At 48.5% G+C, this 27,719-nt stretch overlaps 1 protein-coding gene across 1 annotated transcript in view; it reads right to left on the minus strand.

Annotated features, from left to right (window-relative positions):
- Positions 1-638: 638 nt before the first annotated feature.
- The window catches only part of PLXNA2 (plexin A2), a 219,390-nt gene continuing 192,309 nt past the window's right edge, over positions 639-27,719 (minus strand). Inside the window, exons 18-32 of the mRNA XM_081224648.1 lie at positions 26,080-26,319; positions 19,611-19,754; positions 19,101-19,335; positions 16,717-16,859; positions 15,768-16,036; positions 13,799-13,865; positions 13,439-13,585; positions 12,646-12,805; positions 12,189-12,292; positions 8,368-8,467; positions 7,200-7,390; positions 5,667-5,836; positions 2,935-3,147; positions 2,110-2,260; positions 639-1,169 (exon numbers count right to left, since the gene is read on the minus strand). Of these exons, the coding sequence (XP_081080774.1) occupies positions 1,074-1,169; positions 2,110-2,260; positions 2,935-3,147; positions 5,667-5,836; positions 7,200-7,390; positions 8,368-8,467; positions 12,189-12,292; positions 12,646-12,805; positions 13,439-13,585; positions 13,799-13,865; positions 15,768-16,036; positions 16,717-16,859; positions 19,101-19,335; positions 19,611-19,754; positions 26,080-26,319 (2,430 nt within the window). The 3' untranslated portion in view covers positions 639-1,073. The remainder of the gene's footprint in view (positions 1,170-2,109; positions 2,261-2,934; positions 3,148-5,666; positions 5,837-7,199; positions 7,391-8,367; positions 8,468-12,188; positions 12,293-12,645; positions 12,806-13,438; positions 13,586-13,798; positions 13,866-15,767; positions 16,037-16,716; positions 16,860-19,100; positions 19,336-19,610; positions 19,755-26,079; positions 26,320-27,719) is intronic.

The raw sequence follows: 27,719 nt of genomic DNA on the forward strand, positions 1-27,719 counted from the left end.
CCCACGCACCTCCAAGGCCTTTCCCCAGGGTGCCTGGTTTATGACAGTGACGGATGTAAGGCAGAGCCGCCCAGCATCCTCGGGGAGGCCAGGCCTCTGGTCTCGGAGAGGCTCACCTCTCCCCCACTTCTGGTAGTAACTTTAGGGAAACCCAAAGGAAAAGTACCAAAATCAGCTCCTCATTTGTTGAGGTTTAGGATTAAATAAAACAAAACAACCAAACAGTAGCAAAAAGCATTGGTACTCTACAGACACACGTCCTCTGGAGATGAGAATACACAGGTGTGCGTATGTAAAGCTGTTTCCAGTCAGCCAGGTGGAGCCGCTCGATGGCTTTGCCATTTGTGCAAAGGCTGGTTAGTCCTTCCCCACCTCTTACGGCTGCCAGGATAATTTCAGGTTTCACTGGCCTCTCTTTTTGCGAAGTGTTTGGTGCCAACTTGTGCTATTCTTCAGCTCCTCACTTTAAAAAAAAAAAACAATTCCAAAGGCAAGGAAACAATCCTTTTTCCCTCTGCTTTCTCTCAGCATCTCTCTGTAGGCGTTTTCCGGCATTGGGAACCAGGAATTATACGAGGAAGGAGGGACAGGGGTAAAAGAAGGAAAGGGGGACAGAAATCAGAATTAAACGAAAGTTGGACGGGATGAACAGGGAAGCTTTTTGTTTTGTTTTATTTCTGGTTTTCCTTTTTCTTAAAAAAAATTAAATAAAGTTCTCATTATTTCCCCAATATACACTGAATGAGTTTTCATGCAAAGCAGCAGTCACAGAGGCAGAACCGCGCCCAGTCGTGCCTCTCAGCTTGAAGAGCCACCTTCTCTGGGTCCTGGCGTCCCTCTCGTCCTCGCCGCGGGGGTATGGGGTGGATGACACCCCTGGTCTCTCCCTGCAGGAACAGGCTGTGACGCAACTTGGCTGGCGTGGGGAGAGGGGTCCTCCCCTCTCCCCGGGAGGGAGTCTCAGGGGACAGCAAGCGCTGGGGCCTGATCCCCGTCACTTGTCCTTCCTTCTGAGGTGCCCAGTGCGACAGCTTTCACGGGTCCCTCTTCCCAGGAACAGGAGGCTCCATCTCTCAGCTCTCAATGGACATGGCGTTTATAAGCTGTTCCACCTTGTATGCTAGCCGCTGTCGCCGGGCCTGCTCGTCCTGCTCGAGTGCCCCAATGAGCTGAGGAACAGAAGCAAAGGGGGTGGGGGGGGCAGACTTAGCACTCAGCATGGAAGCGGCCATTTTCCAGAATCTTATATCCTTCTATCTGCCTTTCCATTCTGCCTTAATGAATATAACCTTAAATAATGTAAATGATTCACTGAATATATGTATGACATACATATGTGTGTGTGTGTATGTATGTGTGTGTATGTACATATCTAAAGTATTTTAAATGACATTTAGCATATAGCAAGTGCTATGTGTTAGCTATTATTATTGTTACTACGATTACATTCAGGTACAATGCTAATGCGTGACTTGTGAATTCTCTGGAGCTGTCCTCTTCAGGATCCAGTCATGTCCACCTGTCTGTCTGAAATGTAACTGACAGCATCTGCCCAACTGCAAAGAATAGTCTGATTCATTGTTTAAGAATGGATGAAATTGGGGCTTCCCTGGTGGCGCAGTGGTTGAGAGTCCGCCTGCCGATGCAGGGGACACGGGTTCGTGCCCTGGTCCGGGAGGATCCCGCATGCCGCGGAGCGGCTGGGCCCGTGAGCCGTGGCCGCTGGGCCTGCGCGTCCGGAGCCTGTGCTCCGCAATGGGAGAGGCCACAACAGTGAGAGGCCCGCGTAACGCAAAAAAAAAAAAAAAAAAAAAAAAAAAAAAGAATGGATGAAATTAATCGTACACTTTGAACTGGAAAACAATTACATTATTCAGTAAAGGTGTTATGTATTGCATGAACAATGAGGGCAAGACAATGGAAGGTGTAAGAAAGCACTGAATGAATCAGGAGAGGATAGGCTGCTTCTAAAAGCATGGTGATGACTTTTTGACTCCGTGAATGTGTTTTCTGAATTACCCTCCGTTGCTCTTTTTAAAGGATGGAGCCCTGCTTTTTGTTTAACTTGCTTTGCCCCCTGAGTGCATCCTTCCCAGGGCCCTGACTCACCTCTTCACTGTACTTGCTGACGTAGGAGTAGATCTCATTGAGGGCACTCAGCATGTTGAACTCCACGGCGTGCAGGCGGGATTGCTCGGCGAGGTAGGCGTTCATGTCCTGGTCACTGATGGCGGGGAGCTTGGCGATGTCTGCGTAGTATCTGCCATAGAGAGGACAGGCTCCTTGGTGGGGACTCAGCAAATACTGCCTATACCTACCCTGGCCCCAGAACCCCTGAGACCACAGTTGTCCCCAGCTACTCCTGCATCCCTATTTCTCTTCTGACGAAGCTTCCTCTGGCCTCTTCCCTCAAGCTGAGGTTGGGGCCTGGAGGCTGGTTTTCCCTAAGGTTGGGGCCTGGAGACTGGTTTTCCCTAACTACTAACTTTCCAGGGTAGTTAAAAGCCCAGACTCTGACCAGACTCCTTGTATTCAAATTCCAGCTCTGCTACCTGCTAGCTGTGTGACCTTGGGTAAGTTATTTTGCCTCTCTGTGCTTCAGTTTCCTCCTCAGTAAAATGGGGATGATAATAATACCTACTTCACAACTCTGCTGGATATTTTAGTGAGGTGATACATACAACATCTTTTTCACAGTGCTGGGTGCTTAGCATGTGCTCAATAAATGGTAATTAGAATGCTAATGATCTGACTTGAAGGGTACAAAGCTTCCCTTTCTTCCCCCAGCAGGAACTTTGGACAAGAGAGAAAAAGGTGAGCATGAGGTCCCGAAGGCACCACAAACGTGGTTTTGAGTCCTTGGTCAGTGAAGCCCAGAGGAGGGAATGCAGCAGGCGTTCAGGGCCACGGGCCTGTCTTGAGGGCGCTACCGACCTTTCCACCCAGCTCTTGTAGCTGGGGATGTCCTTGGCGTAGAGCAGCTTGTTGGAAGGGGAGTCCTTGCCCAGCCGGTGCTCCGATGTTGAACAAGAGTCCATGAAGGTCTGGGCCACCACAGAGAGGCAGGCGTCCGTGATGCTGCCCTTGTGGATGTCAAATACAAACTGGGGGTTCTTGATCACGTTCACCCAGAAGCGCAGAGGGAGGCTGCAGGAAACAGCAGAGCAGAGTCTGAGGGCCGTACCTTGGCCGTGCCCCATGCTGTTCACCAACATTCCTCCCTCCCCCACAAATGCCAAATTCTCTCAAATGAAGTCACAGAAAACAGGTCCGGCCAGGGCTGCCAATTTAGGCTAAGCTGTTACTGATGCTGGGAGAAAAGGAGAGGCACTATTGTGTCCTAATGGGGTGCTGACCCTGTTCTCTGACAACTGAGAGGTGGGTGTGGGTGGCTTCGTTCCCTCCTGGAGGTCTTTTCCAAAGGCCTCTGTGTCCCCAGGGAAGCCCAAGTACAGAGGGCTGCACAGTCTTCTCAGAGCTTCAAACAAAGCCCCCAGGCTCCCCGAGTCCCTTCCCAATGCCCGTGGCCATTGTCCAGAAGGATGCAGTGGCAGCCCCAGCACGGGCTCCGAGTGGGCGCAAAGGGCGCCACCTTGCTCCCCACCCAGCCCGGCTGCCCAGCTGCTTCCCAGGGCTGGCCTGGCCTGGCTGGGCTGCGGAATGGGCTCCCCTGGGGGCAGCTCTTTCACGACTCTCCCCAGGGGCTTTCTCTGATCTGGTCGGGGGCAGAGGAAGAAGAGGAGGCCATTGCTGGCACACTGGGAATGACTCACTACAGGACTCCGCGTTTTTCCCACCCCAAGAGGAACTGATCAGTCGTTAGGAGAGTTCTTCCTGCAACTTGGGAATTTATAATCGGAGGAGAATGCTTTTTCTCTGCTCCTTAGGCCATAAGGAGGATAAGCCCATTTACTCCCCTTCAAAACCAGAACAGCTGCTGTTTCTGCTGCCTTTTCCAACTTGGCCGTCTCCTCCAGCTGCCTGCAGGCCCTTAACTCTTTTGGATCCTCTGTGGAATGAGCCCTGTCCCCGGCTTGTCCTTCGGGCCTGAGATGTTTCAGCCATCCAAACTACCTCCCCCCCTCCTTCATTTTCTCTTGATTCTCCTGGACCCCAAACTTTCCCAAATGTCTCAGTTCATGCCAAGTTTTGCGAAAGATCAGCTGTGCCCACTCCAAGTCCTTCCATCATGATTTCGGCTTATCTTTCCAAATGCAACGGGATCACTCACTTTCCTTAACCTGGAGGGAGTGGCCTGGGCTGAGAGGTGACTCCTCTCTTCTACCTCCCCTTCCCCCGGCAGCTTTGGAAGCTTCTAATAGTCTTTCCTTGGACATTAGGGACCTGAGGTCTGGCTAAGGGGACTCTCCCCACCACAACTCCAGGGCAGAGTATTTCTATGACTTGGGCCTGGCCGGAAACAGAGGGCACAGAGATGGGGATAATCCAGAACTTTCTCTTGATTCCCTTGAAATTGCCACTCCTGGCGCTGGACTGAGGATCCGCCAAAGCAAAGGGAACAGCCATGGCCCCGGCCCTGGGAATGCAGATGAATGAAAGGCCTGTCCCAGTGACATGCACTGGAGCCTCCTCACCCCACGACCACCAGAGCCTCTTCATTTCACTCCACTGTGATCAAAGCTGCAGACTTTGGAGCGCTTGGCAACCACGACACCCCGGAAAAGAAGGAATATATGGGGTTTGGGGGTGGGTTTTTCCAAAGTGTTTTGCTGGTTGCTAGGACTTTTGATTCCCAAATAACAGCCGGGACCCATCTGTGTCGGCTCTGTTTTCTGAGGAGATGGCTGACTCCAGACAGCTGTGTGGGCTGCCTGCCCAACCCAAATGCCTGGATCCCCTCTCTCCCCTCTCTGTGCTCTTTTCCTGAAGGAAGGCTTTTACTCCGGCTCTTGGCCAGGCCCTTTGTGACCTGAAAGTCAGTCTCCAGCGTGGTCTGTGGTCCAGGTTCGAAACCCAGGAGAGAAAAGTCTTGCACGAAGAGCCCGCAGGAGCTGTTTCTCCCACTGCTGGGTTTGGCTGCGGAGGTTACCTTAGGGCAGACAGTCACGCCTGCAGGACGTCCTGCCTGCTGCTTCCTGAAAGCCATGGCGCCGGGGTAATCACTTGGCCTTAAGGGATCACGTTTGCAATGACAACCTCGTAGTTGGTGGGCTCAAGTCTACAGCAGGTGCAAGCTCTCTCCCAGCACGGGTCAACTTCCCCAGGGTCTAAGTTTAATTCAGGGCTTCCCCATTTCAGGAAGTGCCTTAGGTTCTGCTGTGCTCAGAATGCCCCACAATGCCTGTCTGTGAAGATCTGCTGCTAGGTCTCAGACGTGGCTCTTTGTGTAGGTTCTTCCAGCCCCCTTTCCTAAGAACCGGAAGTTAGGGAGGACGAGGCACGTCCTGGAGAAGGCTCTGAGCCTGGAAGGACAGAGCTCAAGGGTGCGTCTGTCCTGGTGCCAGGCTCTATGCCGGGCAGGGCTCACTTGGCGCCTGGGGACCATGTTTGCTCTGCAGAGCATATGTTTGTCCCAGGAGCCTTGGATTACTCAGCCACAGCAGAGAACAGGCTCCGCCCATCTCCCTGGTCCCTGCTAGTCCTCATCCCCCGCAGCTTGCAGCCTCGCCAGGCTGCAGCTCTCCCTGGGCTCCCCAGGGGTTTACCAGTTGCTCTTCCAGGTGTGCCGCACATCTGTGTCGTGGATGCTGTGTCTGTCTGCCTGCTCATCCAGGAAATCAAACATGTACTTGATGGCCAGGGGGAGAGCGCTGCCCCGGTGCACGGTGCTGAACAAGGTCTCAAACAAGTCGTCCACGAACTTCTGCAGGGTGCCCTGGAGGAGGGGTGGTGGGAAAGTATGAGGTGGGGGAGGGGGACGGGCAGCAGGCGGGCAGACCAGATGGTGCCTTGGACCGATCCTGCCTTGGAAATGTGTCTGCAATGCCAGGCTGTGCACAGAGTGTGGTGGGAGTGGGGGTGGGGTGGGTGTTGGGGAGGTGGGAAGGACTGAATGGGCTGCAGATTCCTGGCAAGAACCTCCTCCAACCTGCGGCCACATGCCACATTTCTGCATGTGTCCATGGCAGGCGGGTGTGGGCGTGGGGAGTCTGACTGAAGACAGCAAGTGCTCTGAGCCCAGGCTTCCCACAGGGAATGACGGGCACAGGTTGGTACGAGAAGGTGTCTAAAGAACAAGATGGAGGGCTGGACCTTTCCAGCAGGAGCAGGGCAGGACTGCAGAGGGTCTCACAGGAAGGTGTGAAGGGCTCACCATGTTAGTGGCCTGGGATAAGTGGTGTCTGGGGACTGGGTGAGGGGTGCAGATCCAAGAACACTGAGACACAGCCCTGATCACAGGGCCTTGGAGGGTACCTGGGGCAGGGACAAGGCTGGGCCTGGGGCCCACAGTCTGCACGTTCGAAAAACCCCTCTGAAGGTCAGGAAAATGTCCAACCTTTTGGTGTCTCTTTGTTGGTCTCTTATTAGCATATTAGGCAAAGCAAAATTTGAGACGCATGGTCTGATGGTGTATTTCTGAGGCACTTCAGGGGGCAAGTCTGAGATGCCACTGTATTAGAATTTCAGCCACATTTTTGTGGGGTCAGTGGGGGACAGTCCTGGCAAATACGGGCTGGATGATTGCTATGCATATGGGCAAACTTTTCTCTGCTAGGGAGGCTAGAAGACAGCTTTAGAACATAGCTTCCAGCACGGCCGCTGCCTCGCTTCCATCAGCATTTGGGGGTAGATGAGATGGGACGGGGAAGGGGAAGCCTTCTCTTGGATACCAGAAGGACCAGGCCTTCACGCTTTTCCTCCCACTGTGGCCAGAAAGTGGGTAGAAAAGGCACTGATGGAGGAAGCTGGCATATCTGTCCATCTAATACCAATAAAAACCCCCAATGATTTCCCAAGGGGTGTAGGGGCCCGAGGTGAGAGCGTCAATCCTCTGAGGAGTAATGGCGGTCCTATCGGGTGAGCTAGGAGGAAAGATGTCATTGTGATTTTTGCCAAAGGGTAGAGAACAGCAGTGGCCTGATCTCCTGGGAAACCTGTCCCAGACCTGGACCTGCTTGTCCAAATGCGTTACCTTGAAGGACAGACTCCATGATGTCCTTCCTATGCTGTGGGCTGGGTGGGAGGTAGGACACACCTCTCTGAGGAGCCTTTCCTGGGCTGGGCAGGGCAGGAATTACCTTGGTGGCCAATAGCCGGGTCAGGTAGATCTCGGAGACCATTTTGCTGCCCCGGTCACCCTCCTTCTGGTCCCCATGGTCGTGGTTCTTCACCAGATGCCACACCTTGACCCCACTCTCCAGGTCTGGGGTGATCATGGGGGCCCGAGACCGCAGGCTGTCGGGACTGCCTGTGTACCTGAAGGAGGAGTCTGAGGAGAAGGGGGCAGCGGAGGCCTGTGAGCGACTAATTGCATCATCCTGGCTTGTAGAATCCTTCTAGAATCCCTGCCCACCTGCTGCACTCACTCAGAACAAACCAATTTCAATTGGAAGGGGACCCTTGGGGTTTCATATTTGGTGGGTTATTTTATCGATCCTTGGTTGGCATGAGAACAGCCTAAAATCTTTTTGTAAAAAGAGGACCTAGAAATTCTGTGAGCTAGAGTGGCCCTTGGGAATTTGGGAGTCCCTCATTCCCTGATGCTTCCGGCAAAGAACAATCGATAGGTAAAATGTCAACCAGATCTTCTCATAGGGGCTTTAATAAAAGTCTGGATACTAAGGGCTGTGAGTGGAAATGCTCCCTCTCGGGAGCTGATGAGTTCCTTCTTACTTGGGGCCCAGAATATAGAATTGTCTGAGCCCCTTTTGGAGCTGCCAGCTTCAGTCCTGAGGTGTCCTTTAGCTGGACAGCCCAAAGCCTAGTGCTATACAGAACCAGAGGAAACAGAGTCAGAGAGACTGAAACACCACAACCTCATTGCCCAGAGGGCACTGGGGGCCCTAGCACGCCTCACGGGTGGAAGGGCTAGGATGGCCAATTGATTGCCCACATTGGGACACGACTGAGAGCTAAAGGGGGCACTGTTAATAATTCAGTCAGGACAATAAGCATAAACTGGGACTGGGTTATGTGAACCTCCCATCCAAGAGCCTCCTTGGGTCTGGGCCCTTCAAACTCCTTCATCAGACCTGGGCTATCAAAGGAAAGGTGCCGGGTACCACCTGCTGCCACAGCTCTGAGGAGACAGGCTGCTCCGAGGATGACTGGTCCAGGGAGAAAGGGAAGCCTTTGACTGCAGGCTGGCAGCAGCACAGGGCTCCTGCTGTCAGAAGGGATGGTGAGTAGCCCCTGGGGGTCACAGAAGGCTCCACTGGCTGCCCAGGCTACCTCTCTGGTCCTCACCGTATCTGCTGATGGACGTCCGGGAGATGCTGGCAGAGGCAGGGATGTTGTAGGAGGAGGTCTGTTTGGGGACCAGAGCCACCACCGATCTGTCTGATACCTGAGAAGGGTATGAGAGATACAGTTCAGGTGAATGTTGGTATCTTGGGGACTAAAATTGTCAAGTACTTCTAGAAAGTTATGGAATAGGTTTAGGTAGAGCATAAGGAGATCAGGAATGCTAGAAATAACAATTCCTGCTTTTCAATATGGTAGCTACTTGCCACCTGTGGCTATTGGGCTCTTGCAATCCAATCAGTCCAAAGGGAGATGCCCTGTAAGTGTCTGAGCTCAGGTACGCTATAAATGTACAGTACACGCTGGATTTCAATGACTTAGGATGAATAAAAGTATACAAACTGTCTCATTGATCATGTTTATATTGATTACATATTCAAATGACAATTATTTTACATCAGTTGTGTTAAATAAAACATTAACATTACATTCATCTGCTTATTTTTACTTTTTAAATGTGACTAGTAAAAAATGTAAAGTTATACGTGTGGCTTGCATTGTATTTCTATTAGAGGGAGCTAGTGTAGCCCAGCCTGCCTTGAGCTTTGTGAGTTACAGACAACTATCCCCATTTTAGAGATGAGGAACTGAAGCATTGAGAAGCTAAACAACACCTTCAAGTCCGCACACCTAACACGTGATAGAGCCAAAATTTGTCGCCCGGACTGTCAGGCTCCAGAGCACATGTTCTCCTCATTGCATCCTAATTTGGGATTTTATTTCAAGACACACTGGTCTGAAGCCCATTTTCCCTTTTGGTTCTGATTTCTTTCTGGCCTGGGTCCTATAATGGCCCAGTCACCTTGAGGAGCTTCACCACAAGGCTCTTGGGGAGTCAGCGAGAAAGAAGGTGTCTTGCCTGTCCTCTGTGAGGGTGCCCAGGCTCAGCACCCAGCCTGTAGGGAAAGGGCTGACAAATGAGGAGCCATACTGAAGACATTTGGGGCCATTTTGATTTAAGGTTACCCTCCATCCAATAAAAAACAGAGAATCCCCAGAATTGTGGCGATCCAATTAAACCCCTAACACAGAGGGAATAAAACAGCTATAATAATGTTATGGGCCATAAAACATTCCTATTAAACCATTTTTTACTTTAACAATTTTTATGAACTTTGTAAGTTTGATTTATGGCTGCACCAGTCGTAAAACCATCTTTCTGGGTCTTAAATTGTCAGTCCCTCTCTCCCACCAAAAAAAAAAATTAAACGTTGGGAAGTCAAACTATAAGTGAACATTAGCACTAACGAGATTCCCTGATAGCCAGTTTTAGTAGTGGTGTTTAATTTCACCCTCCCTATAAATCTGTGGGAACCCGGGAAGTTTTTAAAAATCTCTTTGTCAACTAAGATTATGCAGATTTTTCTCCTGTAGGGGCTCCAAGGACCTTTGACTCCTGGGAGGGTAACAAGAGGTCGATGCTTTGACTTGATGGCATAAAGGTGCAGGGTCCAGGGCCCTTCACAGTGGTCTGGAAGATGCCAATGCGTAGTTACTTCCCAGCTGGGGCGGCTCCCCAGACTGCAGGCAGCTTGTACAATCAGCACTAGGTCTGAAAAGGAGGGGGAACTCCCCACCTCGGACTTTGAGGAACTCTCTTTGCAATTGAAATGATACACGGAAGCCCGGAAGGAGCACGGGTTTATTCTCCCAGGGAGAACAGATTATGTTATCATTTATGGCTTGTTGTCACCTAAAGGGAGATTCACAAGGTGACTGGAATGACCACAGTTCAACTGAATTCCAGGTCTCATCACTAAATCTCCCTTGTCCTTAGTCTCCAGTCTTTCTCTTGACCAACAGGTGATACAAACCCATGGGCAAGATGCCTGGCTGGGTCTGACCTTGCCTCTGCACTTAGTAGCTACATGGTTTCGGGAAAGTCACTTAACCTCTCTGCGCCTCAGTTGTCTCATGTGTCAAAGGGGATAATAATCGTGTCTAGGTTTGTTGTGAGGATTAAAGGCGTTAGGACACGTAGAGGCTGGGGGCAGTGGTGCCTGGCACCCAGTGACACTCAGTAAATGCTGGTATTACTATTGCTATTATGAAGATCATCATCATCATCATCATTGTCTCCCAAAGGGAAGAATAATCCCTCTTGTCCCCTGTCACTCAGGGCTAGCGTGCGGGAAGAGCCTTGCACAAAGTAAAGCTCGGTAAATATTTGAGGAATGAATGAATACATGAATGATAAATGACATCGGGGAATTCAAAGTGCTTTGTAAGATGAGCACTGTTAGAACAGAATATTCCATTCTTCTGATTGGGAGTCATAGGACAGACAGACCAGTAACAAGCATTAGGGCACCAAAGACAGAGAAGAGCGGCCCCATTCCTGCCCTGGAGAAACTTACAAGTTGGGGGCATAATGCTCATTTCTTTTGCACTTTCTTCTTCGGTTCTAATTGGTTCATTAAAACTGCTCTACGAAGCCCAGTGTGAAGTGGGGTTGGGGGCTGGGGTGAAATCAACAGAGTGTTATAGCTACTACGGAGTGGTATATACATCTGGTATACCTCACCTGTGGCTTCTCATACTTCCAACCACCTTCACAATTTGGGGTCATATCTCCATTTACTGATGAGGAGCCCAAGGTTTAGGGAGATTAAAGTCACATCACCCATGAGTGGGGAAGCAGGGGTTTAAATAGAGCTCACAAATCCTTCTCTCTGCCCACTATACCACACTTACTCCATTTAGGGAGGGGCTCCAGGCAGAGTGTCAGCATGGGAAATGCAGGCCAGTAAGAGGGATGGAGCCTGGAAGGAAGCATTTTGGGGTTTCCCCAGTGCCCCTTTCTTTCCTCTGTGCCCCAAGAGGCTCCCAGCAGGTCCTGCTGGCTGTTAGGACCCCCAGCCTCCTGGTCGTTGGCAACTCAGTGCTTAAGAATTCAGCCTGCCAGCCCCTCCGCACCCTCCCCGTATGAGGCAGAGACAGAGGATGATGTTATTAAACAGGAAATCCCACAGGGTCCTGCTGCCCAAGGCACTTCCTCTGTTTGGTTTAATTTCCCTCACTGTCTCTCATCTCCAGCTTCTATTTTAGTATGTTTTTCAAATCCCAAGCAGCCTACCTGTGCTAAATCTTACAGAGACCCCCAGCTGTGAGTGGTTACCATGAGAAGCAAGGGGGGTGAGAGTAGATACCTCTCGGGATCTTTTGTTCTTTTGCTGAGATTTTTTTTTTTTTTTGACTGTTCCATTCAATGTGTCTGCCGGTGTGCTAAACACTCTACCTACTATATTCAATCTATGCCTCACAACTTTATGGGGCAGGGATCACCATTAACTCCATTTTACAGATGAGAAGAATGAGAGCTTAAGCAACTTCCCCAGGGACACCAGCTAGTAAGTGGCAGAATATAAGACCCAATTCCCTGCTTCGTTGCAGGTGGGACGTGGAAGCTGCATTAGTAAGAAAGCAAAGAGAAAGCAGCAGGAGACTATGCAGCTGTCTGTGAAAGATGCCATTTTTCTGCAGGCGAAGAGCTACACTCAGTACAGAATAGGAATGTCCAGCCCAACCCCACACCAGTTCAGTCAGTTTCTCAGGGTGAGTCTGGACACTCGTGTTTTCGACAGCTTCCCCCAGTTAATTCTAATCGGCAGCTGTGGCTGAGAATCACTGCTCTAGACTCAGGGAGGATGTGGAGAGGGGGGATAAGAGAACCCTTTTAGGGCTTTGAGGGCCTTAGAGCAAACCTTAGAAGGAGGGGGCATTCTGGGAGGGCAGGGGTCCCTGACGCAAAGCCCTGCCCTCACCTGATAGTGCATCAGTGTGTTGAGCCGCTTCCAGTCACCCTCGATCTTGGTGGTGATGTCCTCGTCCTGCAGCACGACCCGGGCAATCCGGCCTTGACGCCACTCTGGGTGGAGGGGTGGTGCAGGAGCAGTGTGAGGGGCGGGGGCCGGGACTGCCCAGTTGTGCCATCCTCTAGGGGCCTGGCAACCCCGGCTCCCTCAAGCTGGTGCAATGACAGTGTTTCAGGCGTCTGGGGCTCCGGGGGGTCAATGCTGGCAAAAGCATGGGCCTCTCCAGAGGTGGCCACCTCTGAGCGGGCAGTGTTTCAGGCAAGCATTTCACCTGGCCCCTCACCTGGACGGGACCCAGTCATGCCCCGACGAGGGGCTGTCTGCGAGGCAGGGCTTCCCCCTCCACCCCCATAGCCCAAATGCCCTCTTGGAAGTTGCCCTCACACCCCAAGGCCAGGTTTCCTACCCAAGTCCATGTCAACAGCCCTCGGCCGCTGGGAATAGGGCACGTTCTTGTAGACGGCATCGAGAATCTTCTCTTTGACCTGCGTGATGGTGTCACAGTTCAACACCTTCACTGGGATCTCCGGACTGTTCTCGTTGTCAGGGTTGACGCAGTTCAGGATCTACGGGTGGCGATAGAAAGGGGTCAGGATGCGAGTTGAAGGAGCCATTTGGGGGAGAGGGCGTGAGGCCCTGGAGCCTTCTCTTACCCAGGCTCCCCCTGCTCACAGGAGAAACGGGTGTCCCTCTGTCTGTGTCTCAGTTTCTCTCACCTTCCAGCCATCTGCCAATGACAGCTTGAGTCCTTCTCCCCACCTCTCTTTCTCAGAGAACCAGGACTCTACTTTCTAGCCCCTGATGGCTTAGGGGAGGCTGTCATCCTGGGTGGAGACGTCCTGGGGGATTACGGGTGGCTCCAGGTGTTTCAAGGGCTGGCCTCCCACTTCCCCGAAGCCTCTATATTAGAAATCAGCAGACTTCTTCCCCATAATGCTAATTTCCCCATAGCTAATGCTGAGTGATCTAGGGTAAATGCAGGCAATGCAAGCTCCTTAGGCCCACCCAATGAGATAGGGGAGGAGGGGCCCAGGCCTGTGTGTCCGCCCTTGGGACACTTGGCATGCCCCCTGGACTGGCCCCCAGGCCGGCCTCCCAGCCTCTCTATTGACCCCTCAAACTGGCTTTGTGGTGAGAAGGCAGAGCACGGATCAGAGGCAGGAGGTCCGTGCTGTCCCCTGGGCTTTCTGCCTCCTCACCAGGGTCTTGTACTCGATCTGCTGCCGGATGAGCTTGTCCTCGCTCAGGGAGTAGCGGGCCTCGCCTGTGATGGCATCGATGGGGCCCTTCTCCATCTGCTGCTTGATGGCGCAGTACAGCATGAAGAGCGGCTCCCCCGCACACTCCTGTGGGCAGAGGCAGAGCGTGGGGGGCGGGGTACCAGCCTCCTTCCCTCCCTCTCCTAACCCTATTTCTAGGCCCGCTTGGCTTTGGGGCACCCAGCCAGGTAGGTTTCTGTTCCTAAGGGAGGTCCCCATGCAGCCCTGATGGCCAGGCTCAGAGGGGCAGCCCCCCATCTTGCTCTCAACTCCCAGTTCCTGTATCACTCCCAGTCTCACCTTCAGGAACTTGTGCAGGAGGAAGGCAAACCAATTGGTCAGCATCTTCTCAGCCACGGACTCTGTCCTGGGGAGGCAGAAGGGATGAAGGCCCCCCTTTATGGAGGGGTCTAAGGGCGGGGGTGTGCCTAGCTTGCTGTGTGGACCAGGGCTCAAGAGAACAAGGGCATGAAAGAAGCCAGGGCTGGGGACCAGGACACTGTGTCCTGTCCCAACTCTACCAGTAATGAGAAGTGAGACCTTGGGCTAGAAGCTTCTTTCTGGACCTCAATTTCCAGCAAAAATGGAGCGGTACTATGGGTCTGCAGACACAGGGACCAAGAATACCATCCTCTTACCCTGTTCCAGCCTCAGGGTGATGGAGTTTCTATGTCCCTTTGGGATTTCCTGCATGTCTGAATATTTGCATGTCCACAAGGTCCCTGGTACCTTCCCCTCCAAACAGAGTCAGACTGCCTGGGTTCAAATCCTGACTCTTCTGCGTACTGGCCTGTGTGATCTTGAGTAAGTCATTTCCTCTCTCTGGGTTCATTTTCCCCATCTCTAAATGGGGATGATAATAATAATAATAATAACCATCATCATCATCATCATCTATCCTACAGGGTTTTTGTCAAGGTTGAATTAATGTATGTAAAGTGCTAAGAATAGTGCATATACCTGCTCGCTGTCATCACTGCTGTCCTGCGGGGTTGTGGATCCCAGCCCCTCAGGTAAAGAGCAGTGTGTGCAAGTGTTTAGCTGACAGGGGATCTGCCTCTGTAAGCACTGCCCCTTTGCCCTGCCCCACCCCCATCATCCCAGGCTGCAGATCTGGGGACCTGCGAAGGAACGAAGTGGCTGTGACAGACCCTCAGTGATGGGGATGCCGGAGGGGTATTTTAACTCGCTGCACGTGGTGCAAATTATACACTCTGGTTGCCGTAAATCCCGGGCATTTGCCAGGGCTGCTCAGCAATGCGGGCCTGGGAGAGAGTGACAATGGCAGGAGAGATTGTGGCTTTCTCCCTGGCCCCTCGCAGCACCCTCTCCCTGTATTGTGCCTGAAATTAGCTCTAATTTAAATACAACAATTCTTAATGAGAGTTTCTAATGCTCAGATTGGCAGAATGGGGGCTCTGTACTCATAAAACAAAGCTATTCTTTCTCCCTCCTCACCCCACATGGGGTCTGGAAGCCTGAGACCTTGCAAGGAGAAGGCTGCCGAGAAGGCAGTGAAATGGAGGTGGCACATTCCAAGCCCTGCTGCCAGCTGAGCTCCAAAGCTGTGCTGGGGTCCCCAGGGCCCCCAGAGAGGGTGGGCTCGGGGATGGATGCCAAGGTCTCTGGCCCTCTTCCCTGCCAGGAAAATGGCAACCGAGGAGGGCATGGTGGTGGATGCTGGTGATTCAGATCCAGGAAGCTGGGCACTGATGGGACAGGCCACACCGTATCTTCAGCCAGGTGCTGTCCAACAGAGCTCCTGCTATGATAGGAATGGCCTCTATCTGCGCTTCCAATATGGCGGCCACTGAACACTTGGGATGCAGTTAGTGCAATGGAGGAACTGAATTTTACATTTTCTTTTTAATTAATGGTCACATGTGCTACTGTGTTGGACAGTGAAACTCAGGATGCATGGGGAGGGAGACTTCAAGACAGGTATTATTAGTGTCATTTTGTTCACGAGGAAACTAAACAGCAGAGAGGCCACATCACTGGCCCAAGATCACACGACTAGCAGGTAGCAGAGCTGGGGTTCAAGCTCAGATGCTCTGGGGTCTGTGCTCCTGCATCACGCTCAGCACCCACAGACATGGCACAGCCACCCGGAGTGAAGGAAGATGAGACTCTGCATTGGGAGCTGCGGGGACACAGGCCTTCCTGGGGAGGGGCGCCTTCTCGTGGGACCCACACTAACCAGCCCTGTCCCCCCCCCGCCCCGGACGTCCCTGTTCTGATGCCTCCCCGCCCCTGGCGCAGGTCAGACCTCCGGAGAAGCAGCTTGGGGTGGTTCTTGTTCTCCAGGTTCTTATCGATGAGGTCAGAGAGCAGCTGCTTGAGGACGTCGGTGGCGTACTCCAGGCGGCCCTGCAGGCCGGTCATGATGAGCGAGGCCACGTTGCCGCGGTCCCGCATGGAGAAGCTGCGCTGCAGCTCCAGGGTGCGGATGAAGGTCAGCAGGAACACCTTGTTGTTGATGAGCTGGGCAAAGAGCTTCAGGGCCTTCTCCACGTGCTGCTGCCCATTGCCCTGCACCTGGGACGGGTGTGATGGGCGTGGCCTCAGAGGACGAGCTTCCAGCTCTCCGGGAGGGTGTTAGCTGATGACGATGCCAGCTATAGGAACCCTCTCCATGACGCCTGTAACCGCCCCACCCTCGGTGATGTAGGAATAACTGGTCTCTGAGGTCTGCAGTCTGCTCTGACTTCCCCCTGGGTTGAGAGGGTTGGGCTCCAGGTAGAGACCTCAGAGAGGATGCTATTCATCTGATTTTCCCAAGGATGCAACACAATAGGAGATACCACAGCAGACTAGCTTGGTTTACTAGTCTCCCCTTAATCTCCTCTGCCCTGATTTATTATCTTTAGTAAAACAAACTGAGAAATGAACAAATAAGCCTCACAGAATCATAGGTCTTTCCTTAAGCCAGCTTAAATCCATTCGGAAATGAGGCAGAATCTTAGTTAATTAATTCAGTCATTAATTAAAAATGACAAACAATCAGCCTTCCCCTGGAATCATCCCAAAGAGCCTGGGTGGCCCCCCTGGCTGTGATTTTCCTTGTTGGAAATATCCCCGTTGCGGTGATGCTTCTACAAGCTATTTCTCCTCCTCACTCCTGACCTTCTTCTGAGCACTGGGCCCCATTGGCATTTCCTAGGAAACCCAGGCCCCACGTCCCTGCTGGACAGCTGGGCGAGGGAGGCGGGTGTTACCTCCAGCTCACGCAGGACGGGATGGTCCTCAATGCCGGGGAACAGGACTCGCATAGCATAGGTCCGATAGTCCAGGTAGGGGATTCCTGAGCGGTCCAGGTCACTGGTCAGCTCGTTGATGTCTGTCTGGAGCTCGGCAAAAGCTATGAAAGTGCAGTGGAGACAGGGAGGCTCAGGAGGGGAACGCAGGCCGGGGAGGGGAAAGGCGGGAGAAGTTTGTGGAGGAGGGAAGGTCCAGGTGTAGAAACAGGGAGGGTTATAGGGGTGCGTCTTCAGGGGCGGTGAGATATCTCCAGTCTGCCTTTCTTAGGTGGTGGGACTATGGGTGATTTTTATATTATTTCCTCCTCTATGCTTACCTATAATTTTGAATTTTCTTTCTATGTATTATACGTGTAGTTAAAACAAAGGAAGCACACGACTTGGGTCATGCAGGTGATACAGGTGCTAGAAGCAGGTGAGAGACAGTGGTCGAACAGATCAAACAAAGACCAGAATAGGTAGCTTTGCTCCCCTTTTCCAAGCAAGAGAATAAACCAAGATGCAAAAACCTTGGGGGAAAATGAAAATCAAAACCACCATGAGATACCACTTCATACCCATTAGGATGGCTATTATAAAAAAAGTGAAAACAACATGTGTTGGCTAGGATGTGGAAAAACTAGAACCCTCATATCTTTTTTTTTTTTCTTCCTTTTTTTTTGTGGGGGGGTACACAGGCCTCTCACCGCTGTGGCCTCTTCCCGTTGCGGAGCACAGGCTCCGGACGCACAGGCTCAGCGGCCATGGCTCATGGGCCCAGCCACTCCGTGGCATGTGGGATCCTCCCAGACTGGGGCACGAACCCGCGTCCCCTGCATCGGCAGGCAGACTCTCAACCACTGCGCCTCCAGGGAAGCCCAGAACCCTCATATCTTGCTGGAGGGAATGTAAATTGGTACAGCTGCTCTGGAAACCAATTTTGCGATTCCTCAAAAAATTAAACATAGAATTACCAAATGACCCAGCAATTCGTCTCCTACATATATACCCAAAAGAACTGAAAGCAGGGACTTGAACAGATACTTGTACCCTCACGTTCACAGCAGCATTATTCATGATACCAAAAGGTGGAAACAACCCAAATGTCTATTGACAGATAAATTGATAAGTAAAATGTGGTCTATATACCCAGTGGACTATTATTTAGCCTTAAAAGGGAATGAAGTTCTCTCAAATGCTACAACATGGATGAACCTTAAAGACATGATGCTAAGTGAAATAAACCAAACACAAAGGGACAAATACTGTGTGATGTCATTTATATGAGTTTCCTAGAGTAGTCAAATTCATAGAGACAGAAAGTGGGAGGGGAGGATGAGGGATTATTGTTTCACGAGTACAGAGTTTCAGTTGGGGAAAATGTGGAAGTTCTGGAGATGGATGGTGGTGATGGTCACACGGTATTGTGAATGTACTTAATGCCTCTGAACTGGAGGAGGGGAGAGCACTAGGGTGCAGAGATAAGAAAGTTAAAATGGTAAATTTTATGTTATATATATTTAACACTCACACTCACACACAGACGAAACTCAGAACACCACCAAATCCAGACTTAGGGAGCCCTGACCACCAGGCCCTTGGCCAAACAGGGGCTTCCCCTTGGTGGCAGTCCTGTCTCCTGACACCCCCCTTTCTCCTCCCCAGCCCTGGCACTGGGAGGAGCCTGGCCCACTGTGCCCCAGCCCAGCTCTTCCCTTTCATCTAGCAGAGGGCTTGTTCTGATCTTGAAGTTTGCAGCAAAAGGAGAAGTCTTTTGATTCCTAATTGAGATGTTTACCCAGGGAGTCTTCTAGGTCCTCAGCCCAAGGGGACACCAGGTAGCTGCGGTTGCTTGGGAGACAGAAGAAACACTGTCTCCACCACCACAGCCTGGGATACCCTGCAAGTGGCCTTCAGAGGCTCAGCCTGCAGTGCTGGCTGAAGACACACCCTGAGGGAGGGGATGGAGTGGAAGGGAGGGCATGTGCTCTCACCTTTCCTGCTGCTCCAAGGCAGCCAGGCAAAAGGATCTGTCACTCCTACGTGGGGATCTAGAGTCTGAGGCAACAGGGCCCAGGAGGCTCTGACTGTGGGGAGACTGAGGTCCCGGGAAGGAGAGTAGGCTGGGCCAGACTGTGGGATGAGTCAGGGCACAGGGGGACAGAATACTGGGATCAGGTCTGGAGCTTTACTGTGGGCATTTTAAGGGCAAAGGAAGTTTAAGAGAAAATAGAGGTCAAAGTGGAGCAGGATGGCTTGTGGTAGAAGAGATGGGAGCAAAGATGAGAGCTGTTTTAGGGAGGGGGGGTAATAAGGCTGGTGAGGAAAGAGGGTCCCGGAAGTGAGGGAGTGCCTCCACTTACCTTCCTTACACTCCAGGGCCACACGGGACTCCAGGTTGTCCATCTGCATTTGGAGCCGCTTGAGAGTGAGGTCATTTTCTCGAGACTTGCGCTTGTAGGCGATGAGCACAATGATGACGATGATGAGCAGGAGGCTGCCGCCCGCCGCGATGCTGACGATGGCCGGCAGGGTCAGCAAGCTGTCTGAGATGACACTCACCGAGCCGGGCGAGAATACCATGCCACCCACGTGGACCTGTGCATGGCACACACACAGTCGCTGTAGAGCCCTGGCATCCAATCCTTCTCGATTCAGAAAGGGCATGAGAGACCACAACCACACAGTGCAGTCTGGATACAAAATGACTTCCTGCTTATCATCTGCCTTTCTTTTCTTGTGTTCTTAGCTCCCACCCATTTTAATATAGGACTTTGTGATGAGGAGATATGGAGGAGGTTGAAGACCCTTTCTTTATGACAGATTATACATGAAAGGTGAGGAGGGGAGGAATAAGAAGAGGGTTCACTCACCATGACCTTGTGCTGCCCGGTGAGGTTGGGAGGCTCGCAGAGCAGTTGCGTCTCAGACACAGTGACAGCGCATGGGGTCTCTCCAATCAGCACGGTGTAGTTGAGTTTGGCACCTCCAGAAGCAGGAGGGCAGAGGTTTTTGCCCTGTAGGTAAGAGCAGTCTTAATAGGAATAATTGACACGTGCACAGAAGTCAACTGGTTATTTAAAAAGAGATTAAGACCACTCTCTCCCATCAGGAAACTTCCACAAGCCTCTTAGATAGCCTCATCCACCAGAGAGCAGACAGCAGAAGCAAGAAGAACAACAATCCTGCAGCCTGTGGAACAAAAACCACATTCACAGAAAAATAGACAAGATGAAAAGGCAGAGGCCTATGTACCAGATGAAGGAACAAGATAAAACCTCAGAAAAACAACTTAATTAAGTGGAAATAGGCAACCTTCCAGAAAAAGAATTCAGAATAATGATAGTGAAGATGATCCAGGACCTCGGAAAAAGAATGGAGGCAAAGATCGAGAAGATGCAAGAAATGTTTAACAAAGACCTAGAAGAAATAAAGAACAAACAAACAGAGATGAACAACACAATAAGTGAAATGAAAACTACACTAGAAGGAATCAATAGCAGAATAACTGAGGCAGAAGAACGGATAAGTGACCTGGAAGACAGAATGGTGGAATTCACTGCTGTGGAACAATGAATGAAAAAGAAATGAAGAAGAATGAAAAGAATGAAGAATGAAAAGAAATGAAGACAGCCTAAGAGACCTCTGGGAAAACATTAAACGCAACAACATTCACATTATAAGGGTCCCAGAAGTAGAAGAGAGAGAGAAAGGACCCGAGAAAATATTTGAAGAGATTATAGTCAAGAACTTCCCTAACATGGGAAATGAAATAGCCACCCAAGTCCAGGAAGTGCAGAGAGTCCCATACAGGATAAACCCAAGGAGAAACATGCTGAGACACATAGTAATCAAATTGGCAAAAATTAAAGGCAAAGAAAAATTATTGAAAGCAGCAAGGGAAAAACGACAAATAACATACAAGGGAACTCGCATAAGGTTAACAGCTGATATCTCAGCAGAAACTCTACAAGCCAGAAGGGAGTGGCATGATATACTTAGAGTGATGAAAGGGAAGAACCTACAACCAAGATTACTCTACCCAGCAAGGATCTCATTCAGATTCGATGGAGAAATCAAAAGCTTTACAGACAAGCAAAAGCTAAGAGAATTCATCACCACCTAACCAACAAATGCTAAAGGAACTTCTCTAACTGGGAAACACAAGAGGAGAAAAGGACCTACATAAACAAACCCAAAACAATTAAGAAAATGGTAATAGGAACATACATATCGATAAATACCTTAAACATGAATGGATTAAATGCTCCAACCCAAACACACAGGCTTGCTGAATGGATACAGAAACAAGACCCATATGTATGCTGTTTACAAGAGACCCACTGCAGACCTAGGGACACATACAGACTGAAAGTGAGGGGATGGAAAAAGATATTCCATGCAAATGGAAATCAAAAGAAAGCTGGAGTAGCAATAATAATATCAGATAAAATAGACTTTTAAATAAAGAATGTTACAAATGACAAGGAAGGACACTACATAATGATCAAGGGATCAATCCAAGAAGAAGATATAACAATTATATATGCGCCCAACATAAGAGCACCTCAATACATAAGGCAACTGCTAACAGCTCTAAAAGAGGAAATCGACAGTAACACAATAATAGTGGGAGACTTTAACACCTCACGTACACCAATGGACAGATCATCCAGACAGAAAATTAATAAGGAAACACAAGCTTTAAATGACACAATAGACCAGATAGATTTAATTGATATTTATAGGACATTCCATTCCAAAACAGCAGATTACACTTTCTTCTCAAGTGCGCACAGATCATTCTCCAGGATAGATCACATCTTGGATCACAAATCAAGCCTCAGTAAATTTAAGAAAATTGAAATCATGTCAACCATCTTTTCTGACAACAACACTATGAGATTAGAAATCAATTACAGGGAAAAAAACGTAAAAAACACAAAAACACGGAGGCTAAACAATACGTTACTAAATTACCAAGAGATCACTGAAGAAATCAAAGAGGAAATCAAAAAATACCTAGAGACAAATGACAATGAAAACACGATGATCCAAAACCTATGGGCTGCAGCAAAAGCCGTTCTAAGAGGGAAGTTTATGGCTATACAAGCCCACCTCAAGAAACAATAAAAATCTCAAATAAACAATCTAACGTTAACACCTAAAGGAACTAGAGAAAGAAGAACAAACAAAACCCAAAGTTAGCAGAAGGAAAGAAATCATCAAGATCAGAGCAGAAATAAATAGAAACAAAGAAAACAATAGCAAAGATCAATAAAAGTAAAATCTGGTTCTTTGAGAAGATAAAAAACATTGATAAACCATTAGCCAGACACATCAAGAAAAAGAGGGAGAGGACTCAAATCAATAAAATTAGAAATGAAAAAGAAGAAGTTACAACAGACACCACAGAAATACAAAGCATCCTGAGACTATTACAAGCAACTCTATGCCGATAAAACGGACAACCTGGAAGAAATGGACAAATTCTTAGAAAGGTATAACCTTCCAAGACTGAACCAGGAAGAAATAGAAAATATGAACAGACCAATCACAAGTAATGAAATTGAAACTGTGATTAAAAATTTTCCAACAAACAAAAGTCCAGGACCAGATGGCTTCACAGGTGAATTCTATCAAACATTTAGAGAAGAGCTAACACCCATCGTTCTCAAACTCTTCCAAAAAATTGCAGAGGAAGGAACACTGCCAAACTCATTCTATGAGGCCATCATCACCCTGATACCATAACCAGACAAATATACTACAAAACAAAGAAAATTACAGACCAATATCACTGATAAATATAGATGCAAAAATCCTCAACAAAATACTAGCAAACAGAATCCAACAACACATTAAAAGGATCATAGACCATGATCAAGTGGGATTTATCCCAGAGATGCAAGGATTCTTCAATATACACAAATCAGTGAATGTGATACACCATATCAACAAATTGAAGAATAAAAACCATATGATCATCTCAAAAGATGCAGAAAAAGCTTTTGACAAAATTCAACACCCATTTATGATAAAAAACTCTCCAGAAAGTGGGCATAGAGGGAACCTACTTCAACATAATAAAGGCCATATACGACAAAGCCACAGCAAACATCATTCTCAATGGTGGAAAACTGAAAGCATTTCCTCTAAGATCAGGAACAAGACAAGGATGTCCACTCTCACCACTATTATTCAACATAGTTTTGGAAGTCCTAGCCACGGCAATCAGAGAAGAAAAAGAAATAAAAGGAATAGAAATTGGAAAAGAAGAAGTAAAACTGTCACTGTTTGCATATGACATGATAATATACATAGAGAATCCTAAAGATGCCACCAGAAAACTACTAGACCTAGTCAATGAATTTGGTAATATTGCAGGATACAAAATTACTGCACAGAAATCTCTTGCATTCCTATACACTAATGATGAAAAATCTGAAAGAGAAATTAAGGAAAGTCTCCCATTTGCTATTGCAACAAAAAGAATAAAATAGCTAGGAATAAACCTACCTAGGAAGACAAAAGACCTGTATGCAGAAAACTATAAGACACTGATGAAAGAAATTAAAGATGATATCAACAGATGGAGAGATATACCATGTTCTTGGATTGGACGAATCAATATTGTGAAAATGACTATACTACCCAAAGCAATCTACAGATTCAATGCAATCCCTATCAAATTACCAATGACATTTTTTACAGAAGTAGAACAAAATATCTTAAAATTTGTATGGAGACACAGAAGATCCTGAATAGCCAAAGCAGTCTTGAGAGAAAAAAATGGAGCTGGAGGAATCAGACTCCCTGACTTCAGACTATACTACAAAGCTACAGTAATCAAGACAATATGGTACTGGCACAAAAACAGAAATATAGATCAATGGAACAGGATAGAAAGCCCAGAGATAAACCCACACACTTATGGTCTACTAATCTATGACAAAGGAGGCAAGGATATACAATGGAGAAAAGACAGTCTCTTCAATAAGTGGTGCTGGGAAAACTGGACAGCTATATGTAAAAGAATGATATTAGAACACTCCCTAACACCATACACAAAAATAAACTCAAAATGGATTACACATCTAAATGTAAGTCTGGGCACTATAAAACTCTTAGAGGAAAACATAGGAAGAACACTCTTTGACATAAATCACAGCAAGATATTTTTTGATCCACTTCCTAGAGTAATGGAAATAAAAACAAAAATAAACAAATCGGACCTAATGAAACTTAGAAGCTTTTGCACAGCAAAGGAAACCATAAAGAAGATGAAAAGACAACCCTCAGAATGGGAGAAAATATTTGCAAATGAATCATCGGACAAAGGATTAATCTCCAAAATATATAAACAGCTCATGCAGCTCAATATTAAAAAAACAAACAACCCAATCCAAAAATGGGCAGAAGACCTAAACAGACATTTCTCCAAAGAAGACACATAGATGGCCAAGAAGCACATGAAAAGCTGCTCAACATCACTAATTATTAGAGAAATGCAAATGAAAACTACAATGAGGTATCACTTCACACCAGTTAGAATGGGCAGCATCAGAAAATCTACAAACAACAAATGCTAGAGAGGGTGTGGAGAAAAGGGAACCCTCTTGCACTGTTGGTGGGAATGTAAATTGATACAGCCGCTATGGAGAACAGTATGGAGGTTCCTTAGATAACTAAAAATAGAATTACCATATGACCCAGCAATCCCACTAGTGGACATATACCCAGAGAAAACCATAGTTCAAAAAGACACATGAACCCCAATGTTCAATGAAGCACTATTTACTATAGCCAGGTCATGGAAGCAACCTAAATGCCCATCAACGGATGAATGGATAAAGAAGATGTGGCACATATATACAATGGAATATTACTCAGCCATAAAAAGGAACGAAATTGGGTCATTTGTAGAGACGTGGATGGATCTAGAGATTGTCATACAGAGTGAAGTAAGTCAGAAAGAGGAAAACAAATATTGTATATTAACGCATATATGTGGAACCTTGAAAGTGGTACAGATGAACCGGTTTGCCGAGCAGAAATTGACACAGAAGTAGAGAAAAAACAGATGGACACCAAGGGGGGAAAGTGGTGGGTGGTGGTGGTGGTGGTGTGCTGAATTGGGAGATTGGGATTGACATTTATTCACTGATGTGTATAAAATGGATGACTAATAAGAAAAAAAAATTTGATAGTGGAATGGACTTGGAATCTTTGATCACCTAACATGGTTCCTTGAACTTTGTAGGTGTCTAAAATAATATTCAATAATTCTTTGCCAGCTGTTGATCTTAATGAACTAAATAAGGCTTTTGTCTTAGCTTTCTTAATAAGTTATAACACAGAGAAAAGTGTATAAGTCATAAGTTTAACTATAAACTTATGACTTATTTGAGTTATCTGAACTCCCACTAGTATTACCACTACTCAGATCAAGAAACAGAATTTTCCCAGGACCTCGGAAGCCTTCCTTATACCATTTCCTCGTCATGACCCCTGCTTTCGGCCCCCAAAGTAACCATTATCTTCACCATAAATTTGTTTTGCCCAGTTCTGAATTTTTTAAAAAGAAACCATACAATGTATATCATTTTATGTCTGCATTGTTTTGCTGAATATTGCTCATGAGTTTTACTTCTGTTGTTGCGAAGCTCACTTATTTTTATTGTCTTCTATATTTTACTATATAAATGCAAAATATATTCTAATGTTGATGAACAAAATAAATAAATAAAATAAATAAAAATAAAAAGAGATTAAAGAGGCGGGTTAAGGGCAGGAATGCAAAAACCAATGAGTGACTCCATGGTAAGTTTTTGGATAGGACTTCTAACAGCCACAATTTAGACAGAAAAAGAGAAAACAAAGGAAGAGAGAATGAAAGGGAGAAAGAGAGTGGTAAAGAGAAAGGAAGGGGAGACCAAACAGTAAACAAGTGAAAGTTTGGGGGAGGATGCAGGGGATACAAGTGAAAGTGGTGGAGTAAAACACACACCTGGAAGGATGGTACCAGGGGACCGTGACCTCTTCACATTTGAGGGCAGTTACTGCGGTCACGGATGGGGTCAATAAAGGACATCGTTGTTTCCAGTGCACTGCAGGACTTTTAGGTCCCAAAGCTCACAAGGACACACAGAAATACTCTACGGTGTTCCTTGAGAATCCCAAGTGCAAGATACGTCACTCAATGGGTCGATATCTATAACCAAGCTCCCTTCACAGGGAGATGACAGCCATGTGAGCCCGTGTGCATCGAAGGGAGGCCAGGCCAGGAGAGGGGTGCTCCGGCCACCCCTGCGCGTGGCAGGCAGCCACCCACCCTCCTACCTTCAGAATGATGGGGGATCCTGGCTTTTGATCCAAGACCCCAGTGGGGCTGAGCAGTTCAAAGGTCGGGTTGGGGTAGTAGATGAACTTGGTGTCGTTGTAAATCAGCAAGGACTGGACATTGTTAAAGACGAATCCAAACTCGTCCGGCCGTTCCACGGTGTCCAGGCCGGGCCGGTAGTCCGTGGTCAGGGAGGGTGCCAGGCAGGTCAGGGTGGTGGTGTTCACAACTTTGCACACCTAAAGGGCCCAAGAGCACGGCGTTCAAACACCCAGCAGGTGATGGTGGGGGTCACACTGCTGCCCTCCCACCCTTTGCTTATTTTGGCCGATCTCCAGTGGGCTCTTTGCTTGAGGAAAAGGGCTGTGAAATTGTTTTTTTTTTTTCTTTTTTGGCAGGGAGGGGTGTGTTTTAACTTCATTTATTCATTCACCAACACTGTGCCAGCAATGGTGCCAGTAGTTGGGCCATCCGTGAAACAGTCACAGTCTACGGGGGAGACAAATGATTCGCCAAGCATTTCAGTGCAGTCCTGGCAGAGGGCCTGGAGCACAGGAGGGGCACCAGCATTGTTAAATGCATGGATGGAGGTGAGAAACATCCGGGTGGGGAAGTACCAGGCACTCTGCGGGTGTCCGTGTGTGTGCACAAGCCTGTGTTTGTGCGTGAGCGTGCATGGCCTAAGGCAGGGTGAGGGTGGCTCATGGGAGCTTTCCTTTGGAAGAGATGAATGAAATTTAACCTGAAGAATGTGTAGGACTTATCCAGACAGGGGGGATGGTAAGGGATCAAGTCCCTGACAGAGAGAACAGCAGCAAAGGTCTGGGGATGAGGGAGCATGGATGTTTGCGGAAAAAGTAGAACAGAAGCAGTCTCCCACGCGTGCACGCGCGCGTGTGTGTGTGTGTGTGTGATAGAAAGAAGGAAGTTGTGTGAGATGAGCACATAGTAGGTGTTCAGTTAATGTTTATTGAAAACACTGATGGATGAAAAGCATCCTTCACCTCCTTAAATGTTCTAGTCAGGATCTCTCTCTTCTCCAACCGAGTGCCCCCTAACTCTCCATGGGGGTTATAACCTTGGTATTGACACTGAGTTCATAATGTCCTTTCTTCCTTGGTGGACCCTCATCTCCCAAATAACATCCTAGCATGTGTTGTGCCATTCTCTCCTCTGGTGGTTTAGTTTGAGGGCATCCCAAGGCAGCAGCCAGATTGAAGAAAGTGCTCTAGGACCCACGTGTGGTCTGGGAAGAAAACCTGGACCCCTCCCCACCTCCTCCTGTCTCACGCTGCGCGGCTCAGTTTTGGCTCTGGGAGTCATGGTGTCCCAGCAACAGCCAAGGGCATCTGTGAGAACCCTGCTCAAGTACACGTTGTCCTGGCAGGTCCACACATGTTGCGTGTCTGGCCAACACACACATACCCAGGCTTCATGTTCGGAAAACAAGACCATGTGTGAAATTGCAAAAAAAGCTGACGCTTGCATAGAAATTATGTCAGAGCTCCAAGTCTTAACACTCCCTTTCCAGAGGGAGTTGAAGAGTTTAAACCAACAGCTCGCTGACGTGTTGGAGGTCAGTACCCATCCCCGCCCTTTTCACCTCACCCTTCAGTAGCCCCTTGTGAACCTAATGTCC

This window comes from Mesoplodon bidens, assembly GCF_964165515.1.
Source record: "Mesoplodon bidens genome assembly, chromosome: 2".
Lineage (NCBI taxonomy): Eukaryota > Metazoa > Chordata > Mammalia > Artiodactyla > Ziphiidae > Mesoplodon > Mesoplodon bidens.